Source organism: Haliotis rubra, unplaced genomic scaffold, assembly GCF_003918875.1.
Source record: "Haliotis rubra isolate DU_JTF1 unplaced genomic scaffold, ASM391887v1 Scf1212, whole genome shotgun sequence".
Lineage (NCBI taxonomy): Eukaryota > Metazoa > Mollusca > Gastropoda > Lepetellida > Haliotidae > Haliotis > Haliotis rubra.
This window is the reverse complement of record NW_025765129.1, coordinates 166618-192243: the sequence shown is the minus strand read 5'-3', so window position 1 is coordinate 192243 and position 25626 is coordinate 166618. Positions and strand designations below refer to the sequence as shown.

Sequence of the window (25626 nt, the reverse complement as noted above, 5' to 3'; positions counted from 1 at the left end):
TTTATTCGCGGTGTATAATTTTTCGCGCTAAAATGTTTTGCGCGAAAAGCGCGAAAATAAAACCTGCGCGAAATATACTACGTTTACAGTAGTTGTAGTTGACCAACTAATCGGGGTACACCAGAAATGGGCTTCACACACTGTACCTACATTTTTGCATTCGTATATTGTTTTTATATGTTATATGTATTTTACATAAGTGTAGCGGGAGAATTTTCTAAAACAGCCATTTCTTTACCGATTTCGTTCAAATTTGAAATATAAGTTACTCATAACATATAAAAACAATATATGGATGCAAAAATGTAGATTTTTATTTTTCAAAATTATTGTCCAAACAGTGATTCGAACCCCTGTGGTTAATACAATTGTTCATTCAGAACATAAACCTTTCCAAATTAATTCGAGGTGAATATGACTTCAGTGACCCGTACAGTGGCACGATGAACAAGTGTATTACTCACATAAAACATCCATCGGAGGTACATGAAGACAAAATCTTCTATTGGGGAAAGCTGCTATGAATCTTATGTATCTTTACCATGTTTACAAGTTAAGCAGTGGTCACCGAAGTGAAATGAATCCCGCTGTGCCAATTGTACATGTTTATGTGCAAGAATTGGTATGATTTTTTTCAAATGGGCTCGTAGGGAATCGCGCGACAAGTGCATTTTCGCACACTTCACAAAGAAAAGCTTTCCGTTCATGCTTTTGCTTGTGTGATTTTAGTTTATCTTTGTCGATGTACGCCCTGTCACATAAATCACCTTTAGATGATGTTTGGTGACACCTGACATGTCGTTGCATGGATGAAGAATGTTTGGTACTGTATTTACGAATACTGCATTAAGAAGTTGTGCTTAATGAAGGCCGAGAAGCTAAATAATAAAAAGTTGCGCTGCATTGGTTGGTTGTTGTTTAAAGACGTACTCAGCAGTTAATAATCGAGTCTGGACCAGACAATCCAGTGATCAACAGCATGAGCATCGATCTACGTAATTGGGATTCGATGACATCTGTCAACCCAGTCAGTGAGCCTGACTACCCGATCCCGTTAGTCGCCTCTTACGACAAGCATGGGTTGCTGAAGATCAATTCTAACCCGTATCTTCACGGGTAAGTTGCGCTTGAAGTGCTTTAAGGGAGCAATAGCTGGGGCTTCAATTTCTGATCCTATGCTAATAAAGCTTTGATCCAAACAGTCTATTTCAGTCATCTTCTCTTCTACAGGTCCATGCTTATGTTTGAAACGACTGTACTATACCAATCACTGCAAGAAAAAAATATGATCACTGCAAGCATGCACAGTGGGTGTACAGTCACTGGACACGATCACTTCAGGATTACATTTAGACAGATTATATGAATACTATGCATTCAACTGAGCAAAGACTTCAGATATACGTGGAAAAGTATATCATTAACAATGTCTGCACATAGAAATACTGTAAAATCAAACTATTTGGTATTAAACTTAGTATTTGTCTACATTAAAAGGTATGTTCTGCCAATAATCGCTGATTGCCTAGCAAGTTATAACTTTCTATAAATGACCACCAGAACCTTTGCATTCGTGAAATGTTAAAATTTAAATGATATTGTTCGTCTTTCACAAATGGTGACTAGATTTTCAACACCGAACTTACATTCACCGCCAAAACAAGCACGCGATTACTGCAAACGCAGGCGGACAGTCACCCTATCACTGCACTCTGCAGGACAGTGGTTCCAGGGGGTGTTTCTCAGTTCGATACTCAAAAGCAATGTCATTATTTAGCGTTGACAGAATTTCTAACTGTGATATAAATATGTTGTTGTCACAGACAAACTCAATATATGTTTTATTGACACCTATGTGTCTGCCTGCCTGTCTGCTAATGACAATATTCAATACACATCTTCAAACACTGATGCATGCAATTTGAACTTAACACCAATCAGGATTTACACCATAAACAAAACGCATTGATTTATGGCCCGAGTTCGGTCTGTCACATTATGTAATTACACAGACAGGCAGGTGTGATTCTTGTACACATGGGTTCATGGCCGGGAAGGCTAAAATCGTGACACTTCTCGGTTCAATGAGCGTAGCTTCCCAGTACTTTCTGTGCAATGTTATGGCTGAATGAATACGGGGCGCCTCACTCAGAGGCTTGGACAAATTACAAACAAAACAGGATTAACGTGGACGCTCTTTAAATTGGGTACATACAAAAATATAAATACAATTATTTATATGTTTTCATTTTCATTATACATTTTCTTGAATTCAACATTAAATTGTCATTATTCATAGTAAATCACATTTCTGTCAATCTACTTCGAGTTTAAGAAAATTTGAGAAGTTCAGACACGTGGCCTGTGTAGGCGATGTCCCTGATGTTCACAAGGTCCTTCAGGGTTAAGTTAACTCTAACCTGCGCATCTGCCATCACGAATATGTGTATGATAGTTCAGTGTCAGTTTGCAACTTAAATATTATTAGCAATGTTTTTCGAATTAAATACATCTGAAATAAAAACGTCACTTAAATACAGGTCTAAACAAGCAAAGACGATATAGATGCCTGTTATATAAACTAAACCAACTAGGCATAACGGGGAAAGATGTGGTCCGTTATAAGGACAATTCACCACAACATTTGAACTTTTAACAACAAATAACTGGGTACTGAGTATGATGTATGATATATCTTAAATGCTTTCTCCAAAGAAGAACCTTTCCTGGGCAAATGACGTGAAAAATCTGCTGTATAAAAATGGGTTTGGTTATGTGTGGGAAGACCCCTTTTGTGTTAATCATAATGCATTTCTTGTTCCCTGTAAGCAAAGACTGATTGATAGTTTCCTTCAGAAATGGCATGAAGATATATCTAATAATGCAAAGCTTTTCATTTATAAACATATTACGCAACAATTTGGCAATGAAATGTACTTAAATATAAAAAAAGTAATCCCATTAGAAAAATTGTTACCACCTTTAGAACATCGTCACATAAATTACATATTGAAGTTGGAAAGACCATAATTTACCAAGGGAAGAAATAGAAGACTGACACAAGTCTTAATAAAGTCAATGTTCTATTCTGTTCTGATAAACACTCTACTACAACAATGTTTTGAAAAGAAATGTATCTACTCCCGGCATGGATTATGCTTCCCAGAATCCGGCACCGTATCTTTAGCTATGGCGGTACTCCCCTAATTAGCTCTCACAGGAAATCCAAAATATAAATTTTAGCCTTCCTGGTACGACACCTACACATGACATGTTAAGATGTCTCTTGATTGGAAAATGTTATACACCAAAAATGAGCATGTATTTACAAAACCCAACATCTATATATATACACACACAATGAGCCGTGAGGGCATCTGCAAATGAACCAGACGTTACACTTGAGTGCACACCCACCCGCTCTGACTGGGTTTGGTATCCTGGGTGCTTCGTTTCGAGGGAAATAAACCCAATTACAAAATATTGCTCTTTTGATTTGCGATTGTACGCTTATAATTTTCTTTATATGTTTTTTCATAATCTGCAATCCAGCTGTGATAATTGTGTTTTAATTATGTTTGATTTTTTGGTTGCATGTGACCTTTAAGGATCATTTAGTGGTATGTACGGGAACATCTTCAAGGAGACCCTCCATCCTTATGTGGGATTCAGGCTACCATAATCCAGAGGGAATGTTTGCATTATAATTAGGAACAATTACATGTATTGTTAGTAATTGTTAGTAAACTTATCTCTGGATTATGGGATCTATTACCCTCCCATTCCTGCCTGTGATTTATCCTAGAAGATGTATAGTGGATCAGTTTTTTTCAGAAAAATTGTGAAAGCTTTTCAGACAACAATACCATTCTCAGGATCAGGGGGAGATAATTTAGTAGACAGATTATACATATCACTATGACTTTGTGTTTTAATTTTCATTTCATTTTCTGTATGTATCTGTGCAACCACAGGAATAAAGGCTACCATAATCCAGAGGTAAGTTTACTAACAATTACTAACAATACATGTAATTGTATGATTGCAAATGTCTTCAAGTATTTTGTTCCTGTCGTCGAATCAGAATAAGCTTTCAACTTCTGAACTTCTTTTTCCTTCTGAGGTGTTACAGTTCGAATCAGATTCTTTATACAGTGCAAGCCGTCAAAACCGGCAGCTGTCCAATTCGGCAAGTTGTCAGATGTGTATTCTCATCAATTGTTCCTGCGTTAATTACATGGTTGCCGATAAAGACAATTTAATATTAGTTCAGCATGGGTATAGTTGTACATGTAACTAGTGAGTTGACATGTTTTATTGTGATACAGCATTGTATATGAGAGTGACAAAACTGGTCCACTTCTTGTCGGAGATAACCGTGTCAGCTCTACAATCCGGGCCCGCTGTCTAAACAGGATTATTTCTTCAGTCCCAACGAATGCCGGTTTAGACAGCTTCCACTGTATTAGACCTGAAGTTTCCGAAAAATCTTCTGCAGTTCCATGTTTAGAAACAATTAAAACCTCAATTTCCATTCATGTCCGATGGGACCTGGGTGAACAAGAATCACTCCATGGATAACATGTGGCTTAACTGCCAGATGGTACATGCAACAAGGCCCCAACCATTCCATCTGGAAAAGGTAAATGCCTCACTCTTCTTCACGCTGGTACATGTGATTCTGATTATCACCAGGAAGTGAACAGTGAGGTGTTCCTTGAGTGGATGGAACATCAGCTCCTACCCTGTCTGGACAATCCTAGGGTCATCGTTATGGATAACACTAGTTATCATAACCTTCGTGGTTATCATTACCAGTTATCATACCGGAAACAGTGACCCCCACCATGAGTTACAGTAAGGCTCAAATTCATGAATTTCTGACCTCTGGTGTCTTTTAGACAGGCAGAAACCAAAGTACAGCACATGGAGAATATCAGAGAGCACAGGAAACTTATGGTCTGCAGATCAGACATGGTAGCACAGCAGCATGGCCATGTTGTCCTACGGACTCCAGTCAGACCTTGTGAGCTGAATCCAGTGGAAAGTTACCAAGTTGGAGTGTGACTCCAGTGTTTCAGAGGTTGGGGTTGGGCTGGGAGATAGAGATATCAGCTAAGGAAAGATATTCCTTTAGGGGAAGTAAACTGGGGAAGTAAACGGCATGTCATAACAATTTACAAATAATCTCCAGTCTTGTCGATTTTCAGGTGGTCATGCCACCTATAGATTTTGAGACATTCAATACAATGGCTGATTGAAGCTTTTCTATGGGTATCATACTCTTTTACATATTTCATCATAAACTTTATGCGCGAAAGACATGCAAGATGTTAATCAATAGAATAGACATATTCAACACACATGTAAAGGCATAAAATATCTTTGAGATGACCCCTTGTGCCTGTATTCAGCACATGCATTTCATGCCAGGTGAGTCGACGAGGCGTCATCATCCCTGACTGAGCGACCTAAGTGCCATCTATAGTCTGATCTATTGTTTTCAACAGCTTTCTGTGTCAAAGTTTTACCTGATTTCACGAGTGAACATGCTTTTCTGGACATCCTATTGCACATCCCAATGATGGGATTGTGTAAATTTCTGGGATACAGACTAACAGCCTTAAAAACTGTTGTTTTTTTCTATTTCCGACAGTACTTTTGATGAGCTGTTTTTATAGTGCAGTGCCGTTCAGTGCACTGCACATTGGGCCCATAGCCACTTTTGTTCTAAATATTTGCATTTTCTTTTCTTGTTTTATCTAGAAAAATATTTTGTAAGGTATAACCTTCTGTACAACAATGTCAAAAAATTGAGTGAAACCTTTACCCTTTATGTTATGAGTGATCATAGATGATGATAGATCCATAATAACATAATTCATTCATAATATATGAGCTTCTTAACTACTGAAACACATGAGATTTAACCTTTATATATGCACATATATAGGTAGATCCATTTTAAAGTTACTTATTACACTCTATTACCTTAACCAACATATTCTCAATTAAACACAGTCAATTAAATGCATACATAACATTCTATTGAACCTGTTGTCAAATTCATGTCTCAGATGTGTGCTCGTTTTGTATTTTACCTGTGGAGCACAAATTTCTTTGCAGTAGTGCAAAAGCAATTGCGTACTCACTTCTGAACATTCTGAAATGATTTCTTGTCTTGCATTTAACTAATGCTAATAGTGCAATATAGCTGTTATAGTATGTACAGTACCTATGACACTTCAAATGTTTTTTGTTTGTTTCAGAAGCAGAAGACATGCATGTGAAAGCGGTTTTTGAGGCAGAAGTCTTGGATTCAAGTCAAAAAGTGAAATTCAGGGCAAAAGGTTCTAGATCCCTAAAGCTTGATGCATATCAATGGCAATATCTGACATCAGAAAAACATCTTTGGAACAGGGTAGAAAAGGCAATGGGTCAGGAACACTTAATGGCCAGTATTGTGAATATTTCAGAACCAGAGCATAATCATGTGATTGTTTCCTTTCGAAGAAATAGGGAAAAACACTTTCATCTGATGAATTTGATGAGTGGATGAATTTGGTCTGTGAAATCTTTAATAGATATGATAATTTCATCATCTGGAAGAAACTCTGTTTCAAGGAAACATTTGATGTTGCACAGGACAATACTTTCAAAAGAACATTTGGTTGGTCTAAATGTCATATTCATACAAGAAATGGATGATACCTCCATTGTTATAGTCACTGATAAAGAAAATAAGGAAAAGGTATCTAGTGTTGTGGATCGGGAATTAACAAAGTTCATCCCTGGTACATCACAGGATGCTTCAGTGAAGATTAATTGGCATGAACAGAGTAAAGTTCCAGATCAAACCAATGCAGAGGCAAGGGAAAATGTCACAGAACAACCAGAGGAAAATGCAGTTTGTAATCAGGAGCAACAGGGCTCACACACTCAGGAATCATTTGAGAATCAAGCACAGAAGGCCAAAACAACAAATCAAGCTTCCCAAAATGGATCAACAAAAACCATGAGTGTCGGTGTTAATCGCCCTTTAACATCAGAAGCAGACAAACACAAGAAAGTCAAGATTGCATTGATCATAGATGCAGATAGGTTTGCCGAATATGAGAAAAGTTTTTTGGCATGGAAAAATGTTTCTTCTAACTTTGAAAAGATGACTCAACACACAGTTATGGCCAATCAACAAATGATCATTTGTGAGGGATACGATCATCGTGTTCAAGATTTTATCAGTCAAGTAACTAATGTACTGTCTGTAAAGCCTCGCACTCTGGATGAATGGTCCCATCACAACCCAGCCACAAAAGGTTTGAAACTGCCAGAGAAAAATCTCAAATTTCTGTTGAACAATAAACACGTTCAAAGTCAAGTTTTTAAACAGCTGTTGGCTTCCAACTTTGTATGTAACATTGAGAATAACCAATTACAAGTTTGGCATAAACTGCATGCAGACCCTGGATGTGCTGAAGACATTATTTTAAGGGCTGTGAGACATCAAATTGTCTCTCTCAAGTCCCGTCAGGACACACAGTTTCAGGATTTCAAGGAGTTCATGGGGGAACATTCTGGATTGGTTGAGGTCTATCAACATGAAGGTGATGCATGGGTAGCATACCTATCAAGTGAATCTGCTTCTATTGAGGGAAGAATAAAAGAATATGAAGATACACGTGTCAAAGCAGAGCACTTTGAAGTAGTGCCTGAGGATGAATATCGTTTCCATGAATGCTATAGTCAAAAGGCAATCAAAATGTTGACAACTGATGAGAATACTGTTATTACACTCACGAAAGGCAAAAAAGGATGTGGATTTCTCATAGTAGGATATAGAAATTCAGTTTTGAGGGCAAAAACTGCTATAAAGGAAATAAAACCTGTCCAAAACATTTTTCCTGTTGAACATGATCATTTTGAATGGATACAGTCTCCTCCTGGTGAAACGTTTTGCAAAAGTTGAGCGAAAAAACAAGTGCATCATGTCAACGAAGGACAGCATAGATAGTACCTTTGAACCTGAGGATGTCTTGAAAGAGATTTATTGCTATTCTACTGGTTCAAGTGGTGCTGTGAAATGTGCAAAACTTGTAACAGGAGACTTAAGAAGTTTGCAACCAGATGTGATTGCTGTCCCAGTGTGGGTGTGAGCAGAAAGCAGACAGAGCATCACTTGAAGCATCTCTTCAAACAAGTGATGGTAATAAATGCCTTTGATGTATTGATCATTGACTGATTCATGCGGTAAATAACTGGTTTTGAATTGATTTTGATTTTAGTGGAAATTTCACAGCCTTTATAGCATATTCAAGCTTTGTTTTGATGCCTCCTGGATTGACATGAAAACCAAGAAAAAACTGTTGGTGTTGGCAACAAGTGATAGATTTGGAAGAAATACATGGAAATGCAACAGAGAAAGGTGTGAAAGCTGTGTTTTTTGCTGTACGTGATGTTTTCCTCAAGGAAGAGAAACTATCAGTGGAACTGTTTCTTTTCATGAAAGATATTCGGTTGGCAGCTAGTCTAAAACCAGTGTTTATGACGGCAATGGAACCAGGTATGTACACATTAATGATCATGTGATAAAATAGAATTGATTGGTCTTTAATATGCAGTGACTCTGATAGTCAGTTTGTTTTTTCAGTTAAACCAACAGCGTTTCAAATTTTGATGTTGCCCCACCGTGGAGTAGATCCCCTTTATTTGTACTTTGCAATAAATTATCCCAAACTCAGATAGGAAGTAATGACTGCAGCTTAGCTGAATTTTCAGAACCCAAAAAGCATCCTGTAGAAAGGGGTCGGCTTATCTAAAGGTTACACTTTCACATTTGTCAACCTTTTCTCTGGTGGTAAGAAAACGACATTGTATCACTTTACGTGAACGAACATGTTAAAATGACTTTGTCAGTGAAGACGTCACATTTGCAATAAGACATCACTGGACAAGATTATTTAGCTTTTCAATTCTGATGTATTATAAGCATTAATTAAGATTAGCATTAATTGTGATCATACAGTTACAACAAATATGCCTTTTAGTGAAACAAAATGTATATACTTAGTTCGTATTCATTTTTCTGTCAACTACACTTTATTTCAAAGTAAAGAGTAGAGTATTTGTCTTTTGTACCCGAGATCTAAACCTCCCAGAGGGGTTGCATGACCAGTTCCTTGTAACTGTCACTTCAATATGTTCTGGAAAAAATTGCAATGACCTAAATGCTCCAGCATAAAATTTCTCTCCACTGTGGATGGATTTAACAGATCTATACATTTTTTGGGGAGACTATCTTGAACATTGACTGTTACTCTACTGCCTCTTTTAAATCTTAAAGGGCAAGTGAAAAAAAGATTTTAACATCATAATTCTTGTAAATATGTCATTTTCTTGAAAAACTTTTACTTGTATGAAACTATAACCTTAAAGGAATAATATTTTGCCTGATAAACCTCACACATTCTTTCCTTGGTGTGCTGGCGGCAATATCGTAAAGAAAGATTGACTTCTAAAGTTGTTCACAAAACAACATTTGTCATACACTGTTTGATTAGAAGTTAAGATGCTCCAGACATTATCCTGTTTATGCCAGTAAAGTAATTGGTGGAGGATGTTCAATATTTCTTCACCAAACGTAGCACATAGATGGGTCTGTTGGTGTATGGCATACAGGATAGCCCCTTACACTGATAAAGAGCTAAGGATGCAAGAGAGGTTGCTTTCCCGATATAAGTCCATGTCTTTGTTTACTTAACTCACATGGGTGCAATAGCTGCATTTGTTTTGCCAAGTAACACAAACAATCAAGTGTATTGTCTGTAATTATTAGTAAACTTAGTCTGGGTTGTGATAGCCTTTTCCTCAATCACTTGGTGATGTGTTTCAGACTCCCTTAGATAAAATAAATAAAAAAATTAATAACAAAGGGAGGTAATCCTTACCTAGATAACACTTGATCTCTCCTGATTACGTCCCTTGAATGCTCATATGCCAGTGGTTATCCACCCATGTCATGTTTTCCTATAGGAGGGGAACCTGTGAACATACAGTGGGGAGGTAAGGAAAATGGGTGTACCGTGTACAACCCCAAGGTAAGTTGTCTAATAATTACAGACAATACACTTGATTGTTCGTAATTATAGGCGTAAACATTCCCTCTGGGTTGTAATAGCCAATCCCACATACGGAAGGCGGGAATGTTCATAGCTACCACTTCCCAGAGGGAATATTATACCCCTGAAGGTAATACCTCAATCTCGTGTTTTGTCTGTGGTATGACATATGATAAAATATTCATTATGAAATTAGGTAAAACATTCTATATATTGAATGTACTGAAACCATATAGTGTATGTCCACCACCAATAAGGGATTTTTAGGTGAGATAAGTTGGTTATAGGGAATGATGGAGTAAATCAGGGTTATAGAAATGATCCTAATTAGTGCGCAGTTAATATTTATGAGATCACAATTCTCATGACGTCACTTCCGGTTGTTATGACGTCACTTCCGGTTTGTTATGACGTCACTTCCGGTTGATATGACGTCATTTCCGGTTGAATTTATGATAACTGATTAGATAACCCTTTTTCTTCATCATTCCTGTCATTAAGTGTAATTGATTGATGCAGAAAAGGAAAGAACACAAACCGACACCTAAGGGGAGGATATGTTAGTAAGGGAGTCCTTCACTGAATAGGGATGTCTCATAATATCTCACCTCCTAATCCAACAGATTCCCCCATAGGTTGACTGTTGATGGAACTTATGGAATCATGAATCCCTTCTTTGCATGCACGCACACACGCACGCACGCACACCCGCCGCGTGCACATACACACACACACACCCTCCTTTTTCTTGCAGAAGGATCTTTGCTGAGTACTGAGTAAGCCTTTGAGCTGCCACAAGAGGTCCAAGAGAATACAGTCCATGTAATTCCGGTGCAATATCCCGTAAATAAGTGTTGATAAAAGTATTGGAAGATTTCCACTGGCAGGAGGCCACAACGTTCTCTTTGGAAACCAAAGTCCAGGCAGAGAGAGACAAACCTAACACCCTGATCTCATGAGGAGAAAAACAAACGTTGAGATGATCTGGGTCACAATCCTGGTAAGCAATGGAGATAGTCTTACGAAGCCAAGCAGATAAGGTATTCTTGGACAGTACTGTAGTAAGGTGTTGTTTGCAGGGAATAAACAAACGACACTGCTTATGATGAAAAGAGTTTGTACGATCAAGGTACCATCGGAGAGCCCTAATAGGACACAACAGTCTAGATTTATCTGAACAATCTGGGATAGGTAACGCCGGGATGGTGTAGGACCTGGTGCCCACTGGACCATATGTTGTAGTCTGGTTCTTAGCCACAAATTCTGGAAGTGTACGACAAGTGAGACTGGCATAATGATCAGTAAAGCGGAGCGACTTAAAATCAATGGCGTGTAGGTCCGAGACATGGGCCACTGTGGCTAACTCTAATAGAAAAGCTCTCTTGAAAGCCAAGTATTTGAGCGGCACCTATTGTAGGGGTTCAAATGGTGCCTTAATAAGAGCACGTAAAACAATGCAAAGATCCCATTTTGGAAATATTGATGGAGAAGATATGTCCTGAAGTTGGAAGGAGTGTACCAACCAATGTAACGGAATCCGACATGGAGACCTTGAAATTTGCAGACTGACGCAATTGCAGAACGATAACCCTCGATAGTACCTGCTTTAAGCTTCTTTTGTGTGCGTAAATGTAGCAAAAAAATCAGCTATCATAGGAATAGTGATAGTGTGTCCGATGAGCTGTAGCTCAGATCTCCATTGGATAAAGTGTTTCCATCTGGCATCACAGAGGAGAGATGTGGATGGACGTATGGCCTGAGATATGGCTTAAATGGTGTCAGTGGCGAACCCTTGTTCCTGGAGGGCAGAGTAGATAATCGCCACATGCGAAGATTGAGAGCAGACACGTTTGGATGAAGTACTGATGAGCCCGGTTGAGTCAAGAGATTGTCCCATAGTGGTAGGACAAGAGTTTCGTCCGAGACTAGTTCCAAGAGGAGCGGAAACCAAGTTCTGGTCGGCCATTCCGGCGCTACGAGGTAAAGGACACAATGATGTAGTAGAAGCTTGGAAAGAACATCCGGGTTCACTTTGAACGTCGGGAACGCATATGCTATCATATTGTCCCAGGGAACTGACAACGCATCCACTGCCCAAGCGTTGGGATCGAGAAAAGGGCTGATATAGACTGGTAGTTGAGCTGTCCGACTGGTTGCAAACAGGTCTATGCATGGAGTTTCCCAACGATGATGGATCATGCGAAAAGCGTCCTTGTGAAGCATCCACTCTGTAGGTAGAAGTTGGCCCTTCTGGGACAGAGAGTCCGCTAATATGTTGATCTTCCCAGGGATGTGTCTGGCCCTGAGAGTGCATTTGTGAAGATCAACTAGACGATAAAGTTTCCGCGTGAGATCCATCAGAATGGAAGAGCGCGTACCTCCCTGCTTGTTGATGTATGCGACTACAGTGAAATTGTCCGTTACGATCATTACAGACTTGTGATGAAGGTGAGGCCACCAAACTGTCCAGACTCGAAGAACTGCATGTAGTTCTAGCACATTTATATGGTATGTTTGTTGCCACAGATTCCAAGTACCTTGTGTCTGGAGATCGTTCATGTGTGCACCCCAACCCGTCCCTGGACCTGCATTGATTGATCCAACATTGAGTGAATCGAAGATGTAATCGGCTGCGACATGTGAAGTCCTGCACGGACGTGAGCGATCCTACTAGGGACATCCAAAGTCCTGAGTGACACTGCAGAGCTGCTGATGAGATGTAATATACGATCCCTGACCGAAATCCAATGATCCTGATTGGGAAGAATACGGCATGTCATATCATCTAGGATGGCCCCTAAGAACTTGATTCGTGATGTTGGAACAATTTCGGACTTGTCAGGATGGATAATAAAGCACAGATGAGAAAAAACATTGATAACAAAGTTGGTATGGCTGAGGAGTATGTCCGTACAAGTGTGGTGATTCAGAAAATTGTCCAGGTAACCATGAATAGCCACATGCCGTAGATGAAGGAAATGGAGAACCGGATTCATGACCATCGTGAAGAGCCACGGAGCTATAGATACGCCGAACGGGAGAACACAAAACTGGAACCGACATCCCTTGACCGCAAAACGGAGGTATTTTTGTGACTGAGGATGTATCGGCACGTGGAGGTAAGCATCCTTTAGATCGAGACTGGTAAACTTTGTGTTTGGAGGAAGAAGCTTGCAAAGATTGCGAAGGGATTCCATTGTGAATTTGGGAAGCAGACGTAAGAACTGTTTGTTCAGAATATTTAGGTCGATAATCATCCTCATCTCCGGAGTAATTTCCCTCTTGGGTCTTAGGAAAACCGGAGAATAGAAACCTGGAGAACAATTCTGAGAAGGTAACTCTACAATGGCTTGCTAGACAAGTAATTGTTGGATGGCCGTGAGGGCAGCTGATAGTCGAGGTCCCTTTAGGTAAAAGCGTCGACCCATAGGAGATACCATTAGGCGAGGAGGAAGATCGAACTGTAGATAATACCCTTTCTGTATTAGAGAAGGAATCCTGGGATCGTCTGTGATCTGAGTCCAATTTTGATAATAAAGTGAGAGAGGCGGCCGCCGACAGATAAAGTTCGAATTGTTTGTTGACAATGCATAATCAGGTTCAAATCCGGGGACGGTTCCGAGTTGATAGGAAGTGATAGTTGAGTGACGGGAGTGGATAAGTCATCGTCTACGGGATAGTGAGTGGGAGGCTTGAAGAACCCGGGAGGATCTGACCACGTTTGAGTTTGAGGCATACCACGGTGAGAAGTAGAAGGAGGCGTGTCAGATTGAGATGCCGCTCTGTCGAATGCGGAACGTTGATAGCAGTGTGGGGGGAGGGGGGGCGAGATAGCGACGAAGCTCGTCTACCATGAGTGAGAGGTCTTGACGGATGATTCTGTGTCAATAAAGCAGATGCCAGTTGTTGGTTCAAACTCCTAGTAACTCAAGCATCCTGAGAAGCGACTGTTTCATCACATTTCCCATTAAAAAGAGAAGTAGCTTGCACACGGGCTGTTGAAACAGTTCATCCTTGGCAGCATCTGGAATGTTCTTAACTCAGTATAACATGTAAGCACGCTCCAAGGCCACCAAACGACCCATAATATTAACCTGGGTGGAAGTGACATCCGATACGGCTTGATAGCATTAGCCCATTCGTTCTTAGATGTGATCTATTTCCTGTGCGGGCATAGCCACCATGGTATCTGCTTTGATGCCCGAAAAATCGTCAAACACCGGAGGAGTTGGCGAACGCCCGAGGCGAACCAATTTATGTAAGATAAAATATCAATTGAGGATTGCGCTCCGTGATCTTTCAAGTCTCTCTGAGCTACTGGAATTTTGTATGAAGACAAGCGAGAAGCACGTGGGTCCAACGATGAAAATTCCTTAATTAATTCAGGAATAGCCGATGGAAAGAGACGATCATGAATAGCGTAGGACTGTCGAAGCTGCTACGATAGTACAGTAGATGTCTTGGAAAGAGATTCATTAAAGGATGACATAAGGCTGAGCGCACAACAGTAGAGTGAGGCAATGTAAGCTTGGGTAGCTTCTGAGGTGGTAATATGCCGGAAGAGCCGAGCTCCGCTGGGATAACCCTTCTTACAGCCGTGGACAGGGGCAGAACCGTGCACGGTTTTAATTCATGTAATAAGGCAATTTTCTCCGAATACACCCCACCCGGAGTAAAGTCATTTGCTTGCATATCCATTGATGGTACAGTGAGAATGCCTTCATGCATAGACACTTGGGTATCAGTAAGAGGATAAATGCCTTGATTATCCGATTCCATTACATCCGAAAATATGGGAATAAGAGGCGGATTATCAACATCCATGTGATCCACACCTGTTGGAGGAAGCACATCCGCGGTATCTGATGGTACAGAATGTACGGGCGGCTCCTGAGCCGTGGAACCCGTAAGATTTGAATCCAGCTCTAGTCCGGCAGACCTTGACACCTTGGTCTTGTCTGGGATGGTGGATATCTGAGAGAGTGGCAACGCCTTGGTTACCAACAACTCTTCAGTTTGAGTGATGTTAGCCGTCGAATTTTCCATGAAAGACCGATGGATATCGGCAAAAAAGAATTCCTGAGTAGACTGAGATTCAAGTTTAGATGCGGCAATAGAACGTTTTAATTCCTTGATCTTTGAAAAGCTCCTTTGTTCAAGATCCTTTAAGGCCGATCCAAACGAGGAATTAAGGTCCTCCTTAAAGGACGCCGGCATAGCCGAAAAAGAGTTTAAATCCAGCACTGGTCGAGCGGGATTACAATCCGGTGTAACCGGTTTACTGCATTTAGATTTCTTACGTGGCTCTGAAGCCAGCAAATTAACGTTTTTTGGTGCAAAGCCTAGCCGCGTTCATAGAATTCCACTCACTTTCTGATAAATCATGGCACAACAAACAACGCGTTGCTAACGTACAAGGGGGGTCCGTGGTACAAGCCAAACACAACGAATGAGGATCCTTATCGGATTGGTAACGCTGACAGCCAAAAAATTTCTTCTGAGACATGATACAAGTTCGCTAACGCACGTGGCTAAACAAAATGGTGGGAAAAGTTAAACAAGTTCACACTGCAAACTTACGTCAGTTAAGAGTTGGATATGCAAAAATACGAATGCCTTAGCACAAATGCGACAGTACGAACCTAGTCTCACTATATAAATTTGAACTTGAACACAAATGTGAAAATCCAAGGAAGTCCCGGAGAGAATAGAGGAAAATATGACATGGGTGGATAACCACTGGCAGAAGAGCATTCAAGGAAAGTAATCAGGAGAGATCAAGTGTTATCTAGGTAAGGATTACCTCCCTTTGTTATTATTTTTTTTACTTATTTTATCTAAGGGAGTCTGTAACACATCACCAAGTGATTGAGGAAAAGGCTATCACAACCAAGAGGGAATGTTTACGCCTATAATTTCAGGTGTTTACAGAGGAGACTAAACACATGGTAACAAGCCAAACACATGTGTACTTGTTAAATGTTATACCGTATTTCTGGATTTCAGGCAACATAGTGTGCTTTCTATGATATATTTCTGAGGCATTGCTTTGAGCTTTGGATGGATTTAAGAGATTCTTCTTTCTGTGGTTCATTAAAGTAGCTTGTTCCATATAGAATAATGTCATCTCAGAATAGTACAGTATGTAGTCATAAAGATATGGGTACAATGTGTGTAGCCTATTTCTGGTGTTTCCTGTCGTGATATTGCTGGAATATTGTTAAAAGCGACACATACCTTAACACCTTTACCACATTTTGCTTGAGGGATGTGACCCAGTACTTGCAAGGACAGCAAAACTTAGGGTCCCAGTCTATCTTCACTTCCTAGCCTTGCTGGGGGGTTGGGCATAGAAATTTCACCTTCATGATTGAGAGAACATGCTTGCAAAACAGGCCTAACATGTTTGTGTTTTGAGAAGAAATACCAGGAAACAGAAGAAAACAGTCATCACCTAGAGTCCACTTTAAGTTTGGACCTGAGGTTGATTGTTGTTTTCCCGGAAAACCTCATTGCTGCACATAGTTGAGTCTATAAGCCTCAAAGTGTAGACAACGACTAAAATTGGCAGCATGTCATATCCAGTCAGGGATAACACTTGGTCTTCCTGGAGATATGGACCGGAAGTGATGTCATCAGAACTCACTGTGTCATCATCATCCAAGAATTCATTAACCAAGAATTATGTCATAGTCCACCAAATCATTCAGTACAACAGCAAGAGATGTTCTCGAGTGTTGTCACAATAACCAAACACAGGTATCTTGGTCATATCAGTAAACCCCTAGCCTAGTCCGGGATTCGGATAATCCAGTGTTAGAGAGACATATTGTTAAGAATTATGAAGTATTATCAACAATGATAATATTCTCAAAATACTACGTCTAACATACGAGGCCATCCTTTCCTGGAATCTGAAAGGACCCCTGAAGATCTGGAGTAGAATAGGTCTTCAGCAACCCATTCTTTCCACAGAAGGAGACTATGCTTGTCGTAAGAGGCGACTAATGGGATCAGGTGGTCAGGCTTGCTGACTTGGTTGACACATGTCATCGGTTCCCAATTGTGCAGATCGATGCTCATGCTTTTGATCACTGGATTGTCTGGTCCAGACTCGATTATGGTAATAACAGTCCGCCGCCACTTAGCTGGATTATTGCTGAGTGCGGCATAAAACTAAACTCAATCTCTCACTGGAATATGAGAGTACTTTTCACTAAAGTTACCTTGAAAGTCATGAAGTTCCCCTTGCTTATCAGGGAAGATAATTCCTTCAGATGGTGTTTGGGAAGACCACTTCGACATAGACAACACAACTCAGTGGAGTTTAAGAATAAGTTTCAAGGGGGGAAAAGGCTAATCAAGTGTTAGGGGTAGTATTCTAAGAATTATTATCATTGATGATAATCCTTCAAGATTATAAGGTTTGACATAACGTTTTTAAAGAATTGTCATATCAAATGAAAGTGAATTTCTGTACTTGTGGTTAATGGTTATTTTATTAATTTCAGTTTAGTATAAAATGAGCAATTCATGTAAACATTGTTGGGATCAGGGGAAGAGGGCCATTGGTATTTAATTCACAAATCTTAACATATTTTTACAGGAGACATGACATCAAAGAAGAGGCCGACACTGACAGTAGGAAGGTTGGCCCAAGTAAAGGTAAATTATTTAACAGCAGGCAGTATGAAAGAAGTATATCATTAAACAGTCAAGGAACATGTTGAATGTCCATGAGATCAGTGTTTCAGTTCATATGATGGGTATCAATCTTTTGTCAACAGTTAGTATTTGGTAGTTAATGAAACCAGTAAATGAGATACAAGTCATTGTTTTAGTCGTGTTCTTAAACCTATAGCGACATATGGTTTGGATACTTCAAGTACAACTAACACCACATATTGTTGCAAATAGAAATGTTGTCATAACTTTTAAAGCAAACAACAACTTTATTTGAATTACATATAATTAAACTTGACATATACTAACTGAAAAAAGCAACTGGGCATAACATAAAATTGCATAAAATAGAAGTTATGACAATATATGTAGCAAAAGCACTTTCCATAAATTTTATGTCACGTATAGCACATGGCACGTGCACTTTGCGCACAGTGAACTTACTCATATTTTGCATGCTTTTTGACATCTGAAGTTCACACACCAGTGCTTATTCTCTAGCCTCAGAATGTTGTGGAAAACATTACTTTCAACCTAAACTTTGTGTATGTCATGTTGTGGCTTACAGAATATGGTATGGCCCAAAATGAAGTGGTCAGACATTTTGGTGTCCATCAAAACGTGATCTCACTTTTATGGAGACATTTCAACTTAATGGGAACACGAGAGATTTGCCTCAGTCTGGCCGTCCATGCATGACGTCACGTCAGTGAGACAATTACATTCACCTGACCTTTTTAAGGAATTGATACATCCGGTCCTGGCAGCTTGCAATACATCCAATTTTGCTCCAACATCAGAGACAGGCACATCTTGCCCAGTGCAGAGAGCATCGACGGTATGGAATCAAGATTGGGATGGTGTTGAGTCGAGATTTCAGATGGCAGGGCAAGGGTGTTCTGACGGTATGGTGAATGGTATGTGTGTGTTCAACGCCGACAGTTTGGTGGCTGCAGCATTATGGGGGCCATCACATCTCATGGTCAGACACAACTTGTTATTGTGCATGGCATTCTGACAGGTCTGCAATAGTCATAACAAGAGCAGTTCTTAATGAAGGATGATGTTTATTTTGTTGAAAGTTGGGGAGGAAGGCTGAAAAGAGAGAACCTCCTCCTATGAGAGTTCATGCTGAATAGGTATAATTTAAGCCAAATAGTTTAAATGGCTGTAGCACATGGTTGAAGGCAATGTGCTCAGTCAGAGTTACAAAATATCCTGGTAAATATTTGGATAATGTAGGAAATTATATTGTAATTAAACTTATTTTACAATTATGAAGTAGTGAGATACCCTTAAAGTACAAAAATCTTTCTCACCTAAAAAGAGAGAAACTCCCTCCTATAAGAGTTCATGCAGAATGCATGAGGAGGGCAGGTGAGAAAGGAAGTTCAGAGAGGGGAACCAAAAGGCCAATCAGAATACAGGTAGCATCTGACAGGTGTCAAAGGAAGTCAGATGCTGGACAGTTGCATTAGGTTGTGGAAGTGTCTGAAAATAGAGAAGGGGAAGTCCAGGGAAAGCTGGAGAGGCTGCTAAGGGTATTAAAGATTTAAGATGTTAGTGGGCTGACATTCAACTGCAGACAAGGACAACATATAATGAAAACAGCATGAAATGATGATGATGATGATGATGATGATGATGTGGATGACAAATATGGTTACATGTATATGTAGATATTTATCATAAGATGGGGGGGGAGGGGATTATGAGCAGGTGGTACTTAAGTGGTCATACTCAGTCAAAGGTATAGCCCACCACCCTGCTGCACCCACTTCAGCACTATTTTCTTTCAGCTCATCCATGTGCAAAGGCAGGAAAGGATCATCTTTCCAGTGTATCCTTGAGAAGACATCTTCTACATAGCTATGCCTGTCTGGCACAAGGCTTAGTAGTCACACTCATTCTAGTTCCTTTTAAATGTTTGTTAAATGAATGTACTAGAAGAGGTTGTTATTTGCCTTTTTATCAAGACATGTTTTACGGGTATTCGTTGGCATTATCCATGTTTGTGAATTCTTGTATGGTATCACCTGCAATTCTGTGTACATATTAAAGGTAAAGTTGACTCCCATCATCTGAATTTACTCCTCGACAAGTATTCCCAAGGATGCTGAACCTGCCTAAAATACCCTTAGAAGAATTCCTCGGCAATGAGGTTGCATGGATGAATCCTTCAGACATTCAGCTGCATGGAGGACAGTTATCAGCAGAATTATGACCTCTGTCATCTATCTATATTTGGCCCTACAACTCCTTGAGGGTGTCCTGCATCGATCCTTATCAAAGACCAGCAGCACCGCTGCATGAGATGGCCACCTGACACAGTCATGATGTGGGGCTTACTGGTTACACAATCACCATACCCACTCTGGCCATACAATCCATCTCAGGTGTGATTAGGTGACCCATGAAGGACATTTCACAGTTCCCACACAGGTTCTCCCTCTGGTATGGTATCAACACAATCTGTCACAAACATAGCCAATACCATACAGTGCTGAGCAAGATCAGTATTGGCTATGTTCCCCCTTCCAGGATTGTGACCACTTGAGTGATACACCATATAGGTTCACAGCTTAGTGGACTTCATCATTGACACTCCCACAAGGAGACAGTCTCTTGAGCATCGCTATCCAGCATGCTTAGCATCACATACCAATTCATTTTGTAGTACTAGTATATGGTTACCACTAAGAGTTCAGTATACTTCTGTCAAGATCTCAAACATACAGTCATTCTTTCACCAGGATACCTGCACCAGAAAGTTTGTTTTTTGTTTTGAGTTTTGTCCAACTCCATCAGGTTTGGCTCCATGGATTAAGGGGACATGTCTAGCGGGACAATTCGCTCTACTTTCTTGATTCAAGAATTTCAGTTTTGAACTCTTCCCCTGGTAATTGCATGTATATTGGGCCTCCATCTCAGGATTTTCTATGCCCTCCAAAGGATCAATTCATATCAGTGCTCCTCATATTTGATAAGACACTGACTCGGCCATATGGTTTTGATCTGATGGTGGTCGTTCTTGTTGGGCAAGTTAACCTCTCTTCAGGAGATGACATACATAAGCAAGTTAAAGTTTGACAATCATGGATCAATTCTGCTTCATATCATTCTCAGGAAACTAAATTCTTTCATAACTTACAACACATCATGACCAATGATAGTGGATGCGTTGTGACCATTTATTTTAGGGCATTTCTTTTGTCCTCTAACCATTTCAGCTTCTATGTACATCTGTTCCATACAAGATATCATAGCATTCCAACTAACTTTTGTTTGAGGGACACACAACCATATTTCAAGGCATACATTCTCTTGGACCGACAGTGGCTGTTGAAGCTAGTGTTAGGCCAGAGTTTTTCTCTCTTCTATGGAAAAATGTGGGCAGGAACAAGGATATCAGCAGTAGCTATAATAGGTGAGTACAGCAAGTGAAACATAGTGATCGGGAATTGTGAAAATTCATCAAAAGAAGAAAGATGTTATCAGACCTGCAGTGACATTATATTGGAAGAAAAAGAGTGGCAGTGAAGCCACAACCTTAGAAATTGGCAAATGGTGTCTGAAGTTTTGTTATTACAGCCATAATCAAACTCTCATCAGTAATCATTACTTATTTTCAAGTCCTCTGGAGGTTAATGGTTGGATGTCATCTCCTTTAAGGGCAGTGTTTGCAATGATGCAGAAAACCTGCGTATTTGTGCACAAATTATCTCAAATACACAGTGAATTTAGAAGCCTCAAACATTACTATGGCCTACAAGATTATCTTGAGATTTGTAAAGTCTAGCATTGACATACATGAATATCAGAGTAATCGCATGGGGATGGTTATTTGAATGTGACACAACAGCAGTATCCAGAACTTCCGGTTGATAACATTGACCAGTGAGTGTCTCAGGTACTGAAATGAAATCCAACTTGCTGTTACTCAAATCATAACCCACTTTATCACCAAGCCGACACCTAAGTGTTCAGTTGCATCGATCGTCCTGGTGATCTGCCTCGTTATGATGTCCTCATACATGGCAATGTAGAAAATAGCAACTTTCACCAGAACAATGAACCCTATGCCTTGTCTTCAAGTTACAGTTTCCTCGGAGCCTGATCTTACCTGACATTACTGTCTGTGCGTATCTGTGAGGAGGGAACATCTGATCAGATGATATACCCTCCGACCTGCAGTCTGGAGGCTCCTTCTGATGGTACTTGGGAAGAGTAGGACTCCCACTGACACTGCATTGCCGGCACAGTTCTTTGGCATGGATCTTAAAATTCATCTTGCCAATCTTGAATAGATGGTTCGGTCATCACAGTCATTGGTCTTCAGTTTTCTTTGTTTACTTCACTGATGTCCACATGCTTCCTCACAAGTTGACTAATACATGTTGACTAATATAATAAAAAGATGTTGTGGCAGGACATCCCTTCATCATGCAATCCAATAACTGGCCATTGTGTATTTTCTGAAAGTCTGCCATGTCAAGAAAAGGCAAAATTTAGTAGTGTCATTGTTTAGAACCATTCAGAAAACTGTAGTGCACATGCTGCAATAATGAAATGTATTCCCCAGTATTCTTGGAGCCATCAGAGCACTTTGACATGCTGCACATGCTGTGATCATATGTCTGTTTTTTCAAATTGCTGTTGGATTCAGGTGGTGCATAATAAATGTCAACAGTTATGCACAGTTGACAGTGAAGAAGACATCTGATGAAAACCTGAAGGTTTGGATTTAGTGTGTTTTGTATCCAAACACAGGATTAATGATAATGATGTAAATGAGGTAATCTTCATGGAATGATTAACAATGATTACCATTGTTTGATATTTCAGTGATTTTATATGCCTGACATATGTCAAAGTCATGTCTGTCCTTAATGTCATTCATGCATTGAGAAACTTGCAAACAGAATGGTCACAAAATGTTGTTCAGACTTCATACCCCTCAACCTAACCTGTGCTTGCTGTTTAAATTGTATTGCAAGTTTGAAGCTGATTGTCATTATACAAGGGTGTAAGGTTCCTGAACTCTGAGGGATCAAGAGTTCTTATTTTAAAGCTGTGTAAGCACAGTAGTGAACACATAAAACTTTCTTACTGATACCTTGAGTCTTTGAACTTTCTTTTTAAAAATTGTACTCTACAGGGAATAAAGAAGATCATACAAGATTAATATGTTCACATATCTAACTAAACAAGACTAGTTAAGCAGTCCCTACAGCCTTCTGTGTTAAACTTTTTAGAATATTTAATGCCTATTTTCTTGACTTCTTTTGATAAGTTAAAGAAGTTGCGGGGGATATAGAAACGAGTTCTGTGTGTCCGTAACACTTTGTCCGAAGCATATCTTCTAAACTATTCGTGATAGCTTAACCAAACTTGGTACACATGTCAACCATGATCGCTAGATGTGCCTTTTGGGGTCTAGACCCAGATATGAATTATATTTTTTGCTGTTTCCCAGGAAACATGACTTAGGCTGTGACTATGAGGATATCATCTTCTCTGGAGCAGATCTCCTAAACTATACATGCAAGCTTCCTCAAACTTGGTACATATGTCAAGCATGATCCCTAGATGTGCCTTTTGATGTTTAGACCCAGATATGATTTTATTTTTTGCGGTTTCAATGGAAACGCGACTTGGGGCTGTGGCTATGAGGATGTCATCTTGTACAGAACAGAACTTTAAAACCGTTCAATATTTCTTCACCAAACTTGGCACAGAGATAGATCTGGTGGTGTACTGGTGCCTTTTGGTAGTTTTGAATTTCTGAATAAAATATTTTTTTGAGTTTCTATTGCAACAAGTTTGACTTAGACTGAAATTGGTGGTAGTGCTCTTTTCCGGAGCAGAACTTTAAAACCTTTCAATACTCTCCTTCCACTTTGTAGTATAGTCACAGACTTGGTTGACACATATCATTCATGATGATTGTATCCCATTTGTGTAGATGGATGCTCATGCTGTTGATCACTGGATTATCTGGTCCAGATTCTATTATTTACAGACAGCTGGAATAATGGCGAGTGTGGCATAAACTCACTCACTCTTATATACACACCAAAACATTTGACATAGTCGTAACTAACTGACATATTCATGAAGAGTATTTTGCCATTGTGGGGTATATTGATGATTTTGTCTTCTTGTTTTCTTCCTTTCAACCCAGGCTGATGTGCTGGTCAATACAACATCACTGAAACTGGAATTAAATCAAGGAGCTGTGTCAAAGTCTTTACTGAAGGAGGCAGGAAAGGACATTCAGAAAGAATGCAACACAAAATATCCACAAGGAATAAAACATGGAGAAATTGCTGAAACAGATGCAGGCAATATTAAAGGTTGCAAAGCAATTTATCATGGAGCACTGCAAATCGTTGACGAAAAAGGGCTCATGGAAATCGAGCAAAAGGTATCTATAAACTCAGCATCAATACTGAAGGGTCAGTGTTACTTTTAAAATTACCTACATTTTCACAAAATCAGATTATCTAAAAAAGCCATGTTCAGTCATTTGACGAAAAGGGTGATTATTGCACGTTTTACAAAATATTGTTAATGTGTTTTCAATTGAAAGAGTGAAAGCTGAAAAATATTTTATTTCTATTTCCGTGAGTACTTTCGAACACTAGTTATCATATTCCAGTGGCACCGATCAATGCTTAGTAATAAGACCCGTGAAGATCCGGGATAGTATTGGTCTACAGCAACCCGAGCTTGTCGTAAGAGGTGACTGCTGGGATAGGGTGGTCAGGCTCTCTGACTTAGTTAATGCATGTTGTTGCGTCCCGTTTGCTTATGTTTATACTCATGCTGTTGATCACTGGATTGTCTGGTCCAGGCTTGATTATTTAAAGACCGCTGCCAAGTAGCTGTAATATTGCTGAGTGAGGCATTAATAAACCAACCAATTCTCATAATGTTAATAACTGGATTGTCTGGTCCAGACTTGATTATTTACAAACCTCCATCATGTAGCTGGATTATTGCTGAGTATGTTTAAACAACCAAACAAGTCATATGATGTTGTAGAATCTCCAGAGAATACTGTTTTTAAAGCCAATATTGTGTTGATCTGACCTAACAATGCTACGTGATTTTAATGAGGACACCGAGGCTGAAGCATTACAACTTGGTTTGAGATGTTGAACCTGTTTATCATTCATGAAAGTTTGCTGTGTGTGCTTGTCCTCAGAACTGCAATTCTGAGCACTACCAACACTAGCTACCCTTTTAGACATGGGTTTTAGTAAAAAATAACAAATTGGTCAACTTGATTCCTGAAAAATTTCTATCAAGTAAAACAAGTTTGTCAGAACGACTGATGAAGTCTTGTTTTCATAATAGAAGCTGTTGGTATAACCAAAGAGCCCTTGAAAGCTTACAAGGAAACAAGTGAAAAATAGATAAGATTTGAAAAAAACAAAGATCAAAGAGAATTCATGTTTGTTATGTTATACTGGAAGCTTGAAGGCCTGTCAGTTTCACAAGTAAATATGTGAAAATACTCCTCTCAGCATTGGTGGATCATGGTTTGCATTAAATCAAACTTATGCAATTACTCTTATTTCAGAAAGGATGAATGTGTGGTAGTTGAGAAATTGTAATTTTTCCTTATCCTGACTCATGCTCTTTTGCTTGTCTTCTTCTTCTTGCAAACATAGTGGAACACTTGTATCTCCCTATTGAAGCTCCCTTCAATTGAAACATACGTAAAGTCACTGATCACTACTCACCAAGAGTTGTCCCTCTTTTCTCCCCTGGTGGGAAAGACGGCACCACCGTATCCCACATGCTTCACTCTCTCCTTCTT

At 39.6% G+C, this 25626-nt stretch overlaps 2 protein-coding genes across 2 annotated transcripts in view; both read left to right on the top strand.

The window, feature by feature from the left end:
- Positions 1 to 8188, top strand: part of LOC124265413 — a 43787-nt gene extending 35599 nt beyond the window's left edge. The window contains exon 4 of the mRNA XM_046700192.1: positions 6270 to 8188. Coding sequence (XP_046556148.1) covers positions 6270 to 6559 — 290 coding nt within the window. The 3' untranslated portion in view covers positions 6560 to 8188. The remainder of the gene's footprint in view (positions 1 to 6269) is intronic.
- LOC124265429 overlaps positions 6701 to 25626 on the top strand; it is a 130714-nt gene continuing 111788 nt past the window's right edge. Inside the window, exons 1-4 of the mRNA XM_046700225.1 lie at positions 6701 to 7205; positions 8381 to 8560; positions 17722 to 17780; positions 23983 to 24225. Coding sequence (XP_046556181.1) covers positions 6701 to 7205; positions 8381 to 8560; positions 17722 to 17780; positions 23983 to 24225 — 987 coding nt within the window. The remainder of the gene's footprint in view (positions 7206 to 8380; positions 8561 to 17721; positions 17781 to 23982; positions 24226 to 25626) is intronic.